Consider the following 12995-nt stretch of genomic DNA (forward strand, 5'->3'; position numbering starts at 1 on the left):
AGTCTTGCAAGATTTGGCCTTGTGTGTGTGAACCAGGATGGTTGACTAAACAAGCAATGCTGGGAGTAGTCCGTCCACAACTTTATTATTACAAGAGTCAACATGCCAAAGGGTATGATACAATAGGTTTTTTTTTATGCGAAATATTGTACGATAACTGAGGAAAAGTTTTGCCAAAAATTTTCGGCAAACATGGGCGTTCGAAAACAGAGGTTCCACTTTATTACCTGCTGAACACGATCAAACTCTCTTCTCTGCATAAAATTTGAGGCCGAAATGAGTCATTTCTATGAAAACTTGTTCCGTGTATTGTATGTCCTCATTGCTAAGCAGGGTGAAACAACAACATAACTATTGTCTCAAATGCTGTTGTTGGTGCACAATCCTACACACATGCCTATATTTCCACTTTACTGGAGGGTTTTTAAATGTTTTGTCTTGTATTTTCCTTAGACTGTCAGGGAAAGAAGAAAGGCCAGTCAGCAGACTGAAGAGAAAACACCAGTGGTTACACCCGAAGTAAAGGAGAAAGAGGAGGCTCCACGCAATCGCTGCAGCACTGTGGACCTAGACAAGGTAAAAAAAGCTGCTGTTGAGTTTTCAGTTATCTTGATGAAAGCATTTCATTATTCCCCACAAAAGTTGTAACGAGCTTTCAAAAGTACAAATGACACCGGATTGCCTTAAATTGTACAAAGTGCACAAGTGGACAGTGACGTATGTGTTTACTTAAGCGCCTCGAGGGTAAATGGTCATCAGGTTATTCACCTTTCTTTTCTCCAAAACTGCACTTGTTGTTTTCTGTGCGTTCTGAAGTCAATGGGAATGTGTCTCTCCTCTACCCTAATATCAAGATTCACTTAATCCAAAACTTGTGTGCAGTGTCCTCCAACTCAGTATGCATCGACCGATTCATTTCATACATGTTATTAATCCTATAATGGAAATGAAATCTATCTATAATGTATGTGTTCAATCAGTTCAATATCCTTTTCTGTGCATTAAATGGTACATTAAAGGGTCAGTGGTAAACTGATAAATATATTGATAAAAAAATATATATTTCAGGGGTCTTAAGTTTGAACAATTCCATCATCTGTCCCAACTTTAGGTGATGATTCACCAGAAACACCTAAAACAGTATTGGATGGTTTATAAGGTATTCAATTGCAGCAACAGCCAACAAAAGCTATTTTAACCCTTCACTAGACACTTTACTCCAGCAACTTGGCAATCTCAAAAAACAACACAACTAAGTAGATGATTGGTGTTTTACTGTACAACCAATCTTTTTGCAATTATCAACAACAGAAGCATTTCTCAACTTTTTTTGTAGCTTGTATTTTAAACTGGTGGAGAACAAAAGTAAACTGGCCTCCGCTGGTGTATTTATCAAGATGATAATTGGAAAGGTTATAAAAATAAGGGCTGCTTTAGTTGTTCATTCATTGAGCTGTGTGAGACTGTGGTATGGGAAGGATGTCTTCAAACATGGCTGCTTCCTTTTTGTCTTGTGTTTATGTCAATATTAGACACAGAAAGCGGGGCAGTTACCTTTTGTTCTTCAGAACAAATACTTGTACATCTGGTATTTCTCCCATTCAGGTTAAATATTTACCACTGGTGGCTGAAATACTGGAGTTTGGGATGGAGGGGGCATGATTTAGAACCCTTAAATTTGAAGCAATGGCTAATTTAATAGAGACATTTTACATTAGCCAGGTTCACAACTCAATACAGCTGCTACGAAATACAGTGGTGTGAAAAAGTGTTTGTGTTTATTTTTGTAAGTGTTTATTTTTTTAAAACCTTTTTTTTTGCATGTTTGTCACACTTAAATGTTTCACATCATCAAACAAATTTAAAATTTTAATATTAGTCAATGACAACATAACTGCAACACAACAAAATGCAGTTTGTAAATGAAACTTTTTATTATTAAGGGAGAAAAAAAAATCCAAACCTACATGGCCCTGTGTGGAAAAAGTGATTCCCCCCCCAGAAAGAAAGTAATTAAGATCTATCAGCCTGGAAAAGCTTATAAAGACATCTATAAAGCTTTGGGACTCAAACACAGGGCCATGTAGGTTTGGATTTCTTCCTTAAAAATAAAAAGTTTAATTTAAAAACTGCATTTTGTGTTCAGTTGTGTTATCATTGACTAATATTTAAATTTGTTTGATGTTCTGAAACATTTAAGTGTGACAACCATGCAAAAAAATAAGAAATCAGGAAGGGGGCAAACACTTTTTCACACCAGTGTAGCAGTGATTTGGATGTGGACACTAATTTTAAATCAATAAACTGCTGGTCTACCATCATGCTTATATTTGCAGTGCTTTTTCTTTCTTTAGTTATGCTGAAAATTTCTCCCTACTAGAAGGGGAAGTGTCACGCCTGTGTATCAGCCTGCGTGACAGTTTGATTTTCCCCTTGCCTTAGTTCCAGTTTGTATCCCCTTATTTGGTTGCACTTCCTGTGTTGTTCCACCTAGTTTTCTTGTCGCCTTTATTTTCTTGTTTTCTCTCACCTGCTGCTGATTTGTATTCACAATATCAGCTGTTTCAGCTGGTGGCATCTTCCGTTTGTCGGAGCATTGCTTTGTGTGCTTTTTGGTCATGCTTGCTGCATGTCGTTTTTTGCTTGCTAAACGTCTGTTACCTGCCTGCATTTCGTTATGTGCCTTCTGCAAGCTTCCCTGCTTTCTGTTTTGCTGCTCGGAATTAAAGACTTTTTGCCTGCACTTGGGTCCCATCTCTGCATCCTGAGGTCATCTCCAGCAAAACACCATTCCATGCCGTGCCGGGAAGAGTTGATTGCCTCAACAGTCAAGTGCGGAGCATCGGAGAATACTCCTCTACAGATGTCATTTATACTCAGTTGGGAAGGGGGAGAGCTGAATGAAGTATGCTTCATGGCCAAACACCTAACCTTCTGACCTATTTAGAATAGTTTCTAAGAACTATTTTTTCTGGTCTCCTTATGCTTGCAAAAGCAGCTCCTTTGCTGACGTCATATTTCCTGTTTGTCATAGAGAAAACTAGATTGGCATTTGTCAGGCATGAATGTAACATCTTCCTTTTTTCACTCTATTTTCTGGTGTCCTGCAGGTAATTTGATTGTTCAAACAACCAAACAACAGGAGAACACAGCACTGGCATACTGCATACCATATAACAATTTCCTGTTCACAGGACTATTAGTTAAAATGTGTAACCTGGCAACATACTGACAGCTGATTTATATGGTTTCTGAGCTCCATAGCTCCTAGGCTAATAAAACTGTGCTTGGGCACACTTCACACCTAAAGTTTGGCTTGTGGGTGCTCTGATCTGTGCTCAAATTCGGTATACCACCCTTCCTTTGGTACGATCAGAAGAGGTGGGCCAGGGCCTGGCACGACTGGTCACGCACGCACTACCTTCTTAATGATAACCACATCCTTTTAGGAACAATATAAATAATGAGTAAAATAATAATAGACTCAAAGCCAAAACCCATGGAATGCTCGCTCGCTCACCAGTAAATGTCCATGCCTAATAAAAACATCTAATTTACTGTAAGTAATTGCTCCTCCCACAAGTTATAAATGATTGCACAATATAAATAAACAGAACGACTTGGAATAAGACCCACAATAATCCACAAACTAAAAGTAATATTGCACTTATACAGCGTTGTACAAGTGATGGCACTAGCAAACAGGCCGAAGCACAAATGCTCAATGTGAGTGCAGGCCAGCAGGGAAGGAGACACAAGTCAGGCACTGTTCGAATGGCCTAGTTGAGTACAGGACAGGGACAGAGCTCATGGGTTGATAGCGTGCAGTGATATGGCGGCTCACTGACCAGTCAGTCTGTGGTTGGTACAGTCGAACTTCTAAGTTTGAACACAATCTGTTCCAAGATGCGGTTGGACCTGCAATATTTTTTGCTTTCTTGTTTGTTTTGTTTGGTTAGAAATATTCTTTACCTGTAGAAAATAATGCCAATAGAATTAATTTGTTCCACGGTTAAATCTTACAATCTTTTACAGTTGAGAAAATGTTGAATGCAGAACTGCCAACTCTTCCGGATTCTTGGCTGCCCAAGACTTCCGGAAATTGCCCCGGTCTCGACATTGCGGCTAAAGTTAAAAAATCTCCTAGATTGTGTGGATATAAATACTCTCACATTTGTCAACTTGGGACAAGAACAAATAAATATTGTGTGAATGTGTTAAGATCATGATCGAAGCGGCATTGAAGAAATAAAATGCCACATATCGGCTCTGTATGCCTATGAGCTACGAGTCAGTCGGCACCATCAGCAGGTCTGCCAAGTTATTCGAGGTCACAGGGAAATAGCTTCCAAGGTGAAATATTACCAGAAGTGCAAGAATGACTATCGTGCTGAACGGCCATTTGCCGGGAAGTCGACTAAAGGCCAATATCACGCAGCTTTGCAGAAGTTTGCAGCTTTGCTATTTCCACAAAGAGCGGGCAGCGAAATGATATACTTTGACACATTGGCTCTGATTATCATAAGGACACCGCTAAAGCCAGGGACTAGATGAAGGGGATCCAGAGCTTTTACAGTTACGTTCATGTAGTACAGCCGTTCTATTAATCAAGAGACCCGCTTTGCCAAATATGGCGTGTTTATGACATCAGAGCAACCCGCGAATGCAGTTCAAAATGTACTTGCCAACATTTTTGCAGCAGTTTCCTAAAAATGGCAGAGCACTCTTGTCCTATAGAGCAGTGGTCCCCAACTTTTTTTGACCCACGGACCGGCTTGTGTTCCCACAAATCTCCCGCGGACCGGGGGGGTTTGTACATAATAGCGATCTAATTTATCTTATCTCTGGAGTTTTCCAGAGAGATTATTACATCGCTGTTTGACGTGTGTGGTAAAAGGCAGTGTGCTAGCACACTGGACATGCGTCAAGTGAGACGGATGTAACAGAGAGAATTCGGCCATTTTTCAAAATAAAACATCATGGAAATTATTTTTCTTTCTGTGCGGCCCGGTACCAAATGACCCCAGCCCGGGGGTTGGGGATCACTGCTATAGAGAACCATTAACCGAGGAGTAGGAGTAGTAGTAGTAGGAGTAGTAGTAGGAGTAGTAGTAGTAGGAGTAGCAGCAGTCGGGCGCGTGCCTGCGCCTGCCTCTGGGGACTGCCTGGGGGTGGAATCTACTGGAATGCAAACGTCAAATGTTGGCAACCCTGTTCATGTAACATTTAAAAAAAAAAAAAAAAAAAAAAAGTTTGCTGCTGTTAACAGTACAATGTAAAGACTATAGCGTATACGCTGTACTTAACCTTAACTTTAAGAAAAAAATAATAATTCAGATAATGTGCTTGTTTTTTCACATCACTGTAAGCTAACTCTTCTACTCCTGAACTGCTGCACATAAAAGGATGAACATTTGTCAAAACATGCACCCCTACTGTGTTGCCTTTGCTATTAATTTTCTGACAAATGCACCACCTGGTGGCGCTGTTAATAAACCAAATCACCCTGAAATTTGGTAGACACCTTTGGGGGACTGACAGCACATATCAGTCAAATTTGAGCAAGATTGGTTGAAAAACATGGGCACCATATACCAAAACGTTTTTGCAGGGCTATGTGTGGGACTCGGCGTGGGCCAGTTAATAGTTTCAGTACTTTGTCATTTCCTGTGTTATTCCTCGCAGTTGGAACTGGGCTTCGATGTGTAAAACCACCGGCATGTGCTGTGCTGACTACATTTGGGCATAGATAGCACCGGCGTTAGCTGCCTCATTAGCATTGAGCGCTGTTGTCACCATTGTTGGTTGACATATTACTCACGTTGAGGTTCACCAAATGTGGAGATGGGATTCAGAGCGAGACAGGTGGTGGTATAAACAGTTTACTTTCCACTGAACAACAAACAACCGCTGTCTCAGTTGCTAACAACAATCGCAGGACTCGGCCTGGGAAAGTGTGACTCGCACCTTCACCACAATGAAATAATGATATAACATAACAAGTTTTTTTTGTTTGTTATTATTTATTTTGTGACCTTCTTGAGCCACTTGATTACATTTATTTGCATTTAGTTTTTTTTTTTTTTTTGTTGGTTATTTGACTAAGATGTATTGTGTTGTGACTTGAGTTGCAGCATTAGCCACAGTAGACTGTATTGACAGCTGGATTTTATTTATTTAGAAAGAATTCAGTTATTTTTACATTTATTTTAAATGTTCCACTTTCATTGTGTTCTACTGTATGGTATAAAAATGACTTTTTTACTTCTTTCAATAAAGATATTTCAAAATAACACATCCTAATAAGGAGAAGCAGCATAGAAAATGGATGGATGGAAGGATGGACGGACGGACATCTTAGAGCTGTAATTATAATATCGTGATATTTTTGCCCAAGGTTATTGTCAGAATCTCATACTGGCCCATGCCCACCAAGCAGATACCGTGTCTTCCAAAGCATTTTGGGTCCAACCTACAGGGGGCGCCGCAAATGTCATTGGCTGTTTTGGGACTGTGTGGACTGAAAGTCATCTTGCACAAAAGCCTCTTTCACACTGACATTCTGCTAAGTTGGTGCATCATAGATGTAACAGTGGATCTGCCATTTCTTCCCCCGTCATTTATACTGAACCCACAATAGTGGGACATTTCGGACAATTTGTGCGGAGCTGTAGCTATGCGGTTTCTTGGGTTAGATAATTAGATGCCTGGTGTCTGTGCATCAGTTCACGCATCAGTGTCTGTTGTGATGTATGCAGCACTTGTTGGACAGTGACAATCACTCTCAACACAACAGGGAACAGGTGAGACTCTGCTGTTAAACTTCACACCTTGTCCAGGTAAGGTGGAAATCTTTTCACGCTGCTGCATCTGTCACACCTGTTCTGCTATTTCCAAATTTGGCTTTAACCCTCCATTCAGTGCTTTTTGCATTGACCAGCAACACAGGAAAACGAAGCAGTGTGAAAAGGTATCAAGACAAAATGCAGTTCACTTCCAGGTGTGTACTGTTCTTGTTCTCCTGGTATACATAGTGTTGACGTATTGGCAGTTTAGCCATACCTTGCAGCTGAGACACATGGGTCTCAGTGACAGAGAGATTTGGTGAAGGTCTCACCAGACATGAGGATGATTTGCGTGATGTCATAATCGAAGGCCATTTGACCATAGGATTTTTTTATTTTATTTTATTTTTTTTAAACTTTAATGGTGCATTCAAAGCTTCTAACCCAAGTTGTAATCTGTAATCATCTGTGCTCTCCTGGACATATTCATTCTAAACAATGACCCTCATTCACTTAAAAATGTATTTATACAATCAACGTGCATGTCAGCGATGATGTTCGTTCCTACTACTCCAGATCTGACAGGCAACTTTGTCTTAACCATGCCAGCAGCACAACCATTTAGAGGAAAGCAGTTGCCACACACGTCCACCGTGTATAGAGCAGTTTCCTTGTCTGACCGGTCTTGCAACATTCTGCTGCCACCTGCTGGATGTGGGGAATTAATTTCCACTCCACTGTTCCTCTCATGCCGTTTTGTCATGGTCTGGTCTTGTCAGGATTTGGTGGACTGGAGGAAGCCCCTGGCATGGCAGGTAGGCCACCTTGGAGAGAAATATGATGCCTGGGTTCACCAGCCAGTCGACCGGCCCATCAGACTCTTTGGAAACCCCTTCATGGAGGCCAGCACCAAGACTTCTTGGTAAAACCGGATGATTATATTTTAATAAATGTTTATTTTTTGTCAAATAATTATTTCCAGATGTTGGCATCCATCACCTGAAGTGGATAAATTATGGCAATTCTCTTGGATGAGAAGCAACACATTTGTTTCTTGTTGCCCAAGGATATTTGTTGCGCTAAATGTACTACCTATTTGTTTGTTTTATATTTTAAATGTTAATTGAGAATGTGACACACTTTTTACTTTCTTGTAACAGGTACTGGGTACCAGTAGTGTGGCTTCCTATTGTCTTTTATTTTTGTTGGTATTGCTACACCTCTTTGGCAAAGGGCACCACTAGGATAGCCATCACCTCAGGTAACAAGTGTATTCACCCCTCACAACCACCAGACATTCTCTCGTTGTCACATACATCATACTTAAATTCATCATTTTCATTTTGTGTGTATCCACAGACTTCTCTGTTATGGTCCATAAATACACTTTCCCGCTGTTCTTCTTGTTGGGCTGGTTCTTGTGGTCTTTCATCGAGTACTGCATCCATCGCTTTGTCTTTCACATGAAACCACCAGCTCATAACTACTACCTCATCACGCTACACTTTCTCCTGCATGGACAGCATCACAAGGTACAAACACTGCATCTGAGGCAGTATGCTGTAAGGATAATAAGAATTGGTTCCAGGCCCGACTGTAATAAGTGAGTTTCCGTCAAGTAGGAGTCCTTATTCATAAATCAAATGTTTTCGTAGTTAGAGCATAGACAACCTGTTTGCGACCTTTAAAATACTGTATTTAACATTTATTAGAGACCTCTAGACTAACACCCCAATGGCCACCTTTACACTCGTGTTACCCATTAGAGTAGACATAATAAGAGTAAATAAGCCATTTGAGACAAGTAAAACTTGCATTACAATGAATGTGTTCCGGATGTGTGGAGGACAGGAAGTGACGTTGGGGGTTCAGAGTTGTGGATTACAGCCGTAGCAGTAGCCAGTATTATTAATATTATGATTTTTATTATTATGTTATTCTTGTGCCTTTTGTGAGATAATTCAAACCTGCAATAAAGGCCTGTTGTTGGGGTCTGGTGATTGTATGTCTCATCAAACATTACAGTAACGTTACTGACACCTAGTGACCAGTGTAGAAATTTTTTTTAACTTGATTTGCATATTTTTGGACTAATAATAGGCGGTATTCAACCACGAAACAGAATGATTTATTCATATATTTTTGAAAAACCGTGAGAGTGGTTCTGTTGCTTAATATTTCCAAATAAATGCATTTAATTGGCAAAAGCATATTTTAGATCTCCAGCCTTAATGTCTGACCTTTGTCTCCCCAGTCTCCATTTGATGGCTCCAGGCTAGTCTTCCCCCCCGGCCTGGCCTCCTTAGTGGTTGGAACTTTCTACACAATTCTCTGTAATCTTCTGCCGGAGATAATTGCAGTATCAGTGTTTACCGGGGGACTGTGCGGCTACGTGGTCTATGATATGATCCACTACTATCTTCACTATGGCTCTCCGAAGAAAGGCTCTTACATGTACAGCTTGAAGGCCTACCATGTCAAACACCACTTTGAACATCAGAGAGCAGGTGAGCATGACGTTTAGCTAAAACACAGGGCTTGAAGTTTCATTCAGCGTGTACATTTTTGTCTCTCCAGGTTTTGGAATCACCTCCATGTTCTGGGACCGCCCATTCAACACAGTCATCCCTGATGAGAAGTTTGAATCCTAATGGTCTTCACTAGAGGACTGATCAACCAACCTCCCATTAAGCCTTAAAACAACCTGACACCTTGTCCAGCCTCTAGAGTCACACCTTTCTCATCCAAAATGGAGATGATGCCTCCAGCCTATGCAGCGAATCCATCCTCATGTTCGATATTAGTCTGTTTGCGCCACATTCCTTCTTTACGTGTGTTAGCGTGCTTTCCTTTGCTGTTGCAAGACATTTCTGTGCCATTTTCCACAAACCCAATCATCATCGGCCATTGCTGCTCCCTTAACCACACTGACCTCCCCTGTTGACCTCCCCATGGTTACTAGTCAGATTGCCATGACATACTGCCGAGATGTGATAGACCAACATACAGCACATGCACACACTGACCCCTCCTCAACCGCTGTAAGAAAACCTCTAAGTTCACATACTGTAACTATAAAGAAGCACAGCGACCATCGACAGAACACTTTTTCTTCTGATTCTTAATACTATCTGATCTTTGAAATGATGTCTAAAGTCCCTTGGCGCAGAAGAGAGGAATAAGGAAGTGACGAATGGTGCGTGAAAGTGGAATATATGTAGTGAAGGAAAGGCTGGATAGAGGGTAATAAATGTGAGAGACCCGGGAGTTTAAAAAGAAAAAAAAAAGCAACCTAACTCCCAGTCTAAGCAAAAGTCACTGTAGTTGTTGCTAGAAGATTCATCCATCATTTTTGATTGGACTCAAGTGAAATGATTCATTATTATAAATGTTCTCCATGAAGACACACTTTATTTTGCTATTCATTTCCACCCTCTTCTCTTCTGCAAAGATGTAAAAATGTTTTGTAAGACGCTTTGTACAGCAGATTTTTCAACAGCTCCAGTTGTCCACATCAGCCTAGAGATCTTACACGGTTTTCCACAATGATAGCAAACTATGGATGATGTCAACACCCGTGCCAGAGAGACACTTGAAGGAATGAAGTCAGCCTGTCAGGCTTCCTGCTGTGGGGACTTTGAGGTCAGAAGTCACAAAGACATCCAACGTGACAACGGCTGTCTGTTTTTTTCCTGTTTTTTTATACATTCCTCGACTGCATCTCCCTGGAGAATGACGATGGAAGACCATCCGACTGTGCAGCATGAAGTTTTGATGATAGCTGGCGGATCCTGGCGGTTTCCTCTGAGCATTACTGATAACCAACGCAGAACAAACCATGTAAACTTCATGTATTTTGACGAAAGAGCATATCCTTAAATCAACTGTTGTAGTTTGCAGAACTTTACTCGCATATGACATAATATATGTATACAATATGTAAAATAACATGCAAATGATGTTCACATGCTCTGTACCATTTTTGAAGGTGACCATTTTCACTTGTTGCAAAATAGCTTTTGCAGTGTCACTGAAACACACCAATCTCGCCTTTGTTTGCACAGCGCCACATTTTCTTCACGTAATTTATCACCAGTGAAGTTGTGTTCTTCATCCTCGTTATGATATTCAGTGCATGAAGAAAGCCTTGGTGGAACTTCACAAACATGTTGCTCTAAAAAGACTTTCAAAATGAATTAAGAACAGAAAGACGGTATTCGTATGTAACGTATTGGAATAATATGTAAACAAATCGTTATATTTATTCGATCAACCATCCATCCATCCATTTTCTATGCCGCCCCCCCCCCCCCCCCCCCCATTTGATTAACCCGAAAACTAAAACATTCAGCTTGTTTCTTGTATACTCTATCACACGATGTTAAATATTTCCTTAACGTGTTTACTCGGCACCTCATACATTTTAAGTTGCTGTTTTAAATTTCTATGCAAATTGTAAATAAATGTCTATATTTCTGATGTTTGCATTTGTCATTTTCATTGTCTGTGTTTACGTACAGTACAGTGTCATGAAAGAAACATGCACATTGCTAAATAAGAAGGAACAGACAGTCACCAAGGCCATGGCTGCCGGGGCGCTGCAATGATCCATTCTGGACTTGTGCAGGCCACAATATGCCACTTTATGACATATACATGTGTAGCTTATAGTCCGGTGCAGCTTATGTATGTACAAATCACTTTTTCTCTCCAAATTTAGTGGGTACGGTTTAAACAGCGGTGCCACTAATACACTGGAAATTACAGTCATTGAAAACTGGCAAAGTGATATTACAGAAAAAATTAGCAAATGGAAAGCAGACATTGCTTTTGAATTGTGATTCAAGAGAATATCTTGAAAAGTAAAACTAATGGAACTGAACTGAAAATGATGGTGCCCTTAACCTAATATTTTCTTGTACATCCGTTTGAAGCAATTACTGCAATCAACCTGTAACTCTCAATGAAGCTTCTGCATCTGTCCACAGGTATGTTGACCCAGTCCTGATGGGCACCTTCTCCAGGCATGTTTCAACTCTTTCCACACATGGTCAGTTGGATTTAAATCAGGGCTCATGCAGTAGAAGGCTACGTTTTTGGTTGTGTGTTTTGGGTCCTGTTGGAGGGCCCATGACCTGCGACTGAAACCAAGCTTTCTGACACTGGGAAACACCTTTTGATAGTCTTTGAGATTTCATTGTATCACACGTAACAGTAGTCATCCTGTCTAAGTCGAGCAGCGCTGGCCAATGAGCTAAAAGCCCTGGGCTGTCAACTCAATGTCCAGCTCAGCTCTTAAAGCATCAGGGAGTGAGGTTTTTGTGACTTTCCAAAAAGTCAATATACATTTTTGACAAATTCCAATATATTTTTTAAAAGTATTACTTTTGTGAGTTTTGAGGTATTTCAGTGACCCAGATCTGCCGACATGTACACATGCTCTTGGCTCTTCAACATGCTAGGGTGCTTGGCTGCTCTTCAGGTACGCATTTTGTTGTGTTTTGCCAGTTTCAATTTCGTGTTCAGTCCATGAAACCTGGATTATGCTTCTGTCAAAGTTAGCAGGTCTGATGACCATTGTGGGGGGTTTTTTCTTTCACAGAAGGGCAGTGGCGGAGCAACGTGGTGGCCAATGGTGGTCGTGGCCACCCTTGGTCATTCTCCGGCCACCCCACTGGCCATCTAGACATATCGAGTATCAACCCGTATGTGAGTGTAATGGTCTCACCTTGGCCACCCCAAAGAAAAATGTCTGGCTCCACCACTGCGGAAGGGTACCAACAATTAAATCCATGTCTATGTAACTAGAAAGTCACTTACTAGAGCAGATCTCCACCAACGAATAGCTTTGAATTATGTTTTGCCTTTGCATGTATGTAATGAATATTGTGCAATATGTCTGTGTAGGCTCTCAGTCGTACAGGAGTTGTCCAACGAGGGAAAGGCTTCTTGAGACATCATCTTCTTTCGTCACAGAAGTACAGATGACGTCTCAAGAAGCCTTTCCCTTATTGTGCAATATGTAATATTCGGTAGAGGCCCTGGTGATAAACTTGCTGCTGGTGTGGGTTCTATTCTTTGCCAGCCATTGGAGTTGCCCAGTGCCGCTTCCAAGTAGCGTTAGGAAGGGCATCCGGAGGAAAAACTAAGCCAGATCAACTCATGCGATTGACCTCTGATGGGAAAAAAAGATGTATTGTTCAGTACAGG

General features: G+C 40.9%; 1 protein-coding gene across 1 annotated transcript in view; it reads left to right on the forward strand.

Moving 5' to 3' along the window:
- Positions 1-11264, forward strand: part of fa2h (fatty acid 2-hydroxylase) — a 33891-nt gene extending 22627 nt beyond the window's left edge. Inside the window, exons 2-7 of the mRNA XM_054777196.1 lie at positions 454-576; positions 7565-7707; positions 7946-8046; positions 8145-8317; positions 9040-9292; positions 9363-11264. Coding sequence (XP_054633171.1) covers positions 454-576; positions 7565-7707; positions 7946-8046; positions 8145-8317; positions 9040-9292; positions 9363-9436 — 867 coding nt within the window. The 3' untranslated portion in view covers positions 9437-11264. The remainder of the gene's footprint in view (positions 1-453; positions 577-7564; positions 7708-7945; positions 8047-8144; positions 8318-9039; positions 9293-9362) is intronic.
- Positions 11265-12995: the final 1731 nt, after the last annotated feature.

This window comes from Dunckerocampus dactyliophorus, chromosome 5 (genome assembly GCF_027744805.1).
Source record: "Dunckerocampus dactyliophorus isolate RoL2022-P2 chromosome 5, RoL_Ddac_1.1, whole genome shotgun sequence".
Lineage (NCBI taxonomy): Eukaryota > Metazoa > Chordata > Actinopteri > Syngnathiformes > Syngnathidae > Dunckerocampus > Dunckerocampus dactyliophorus.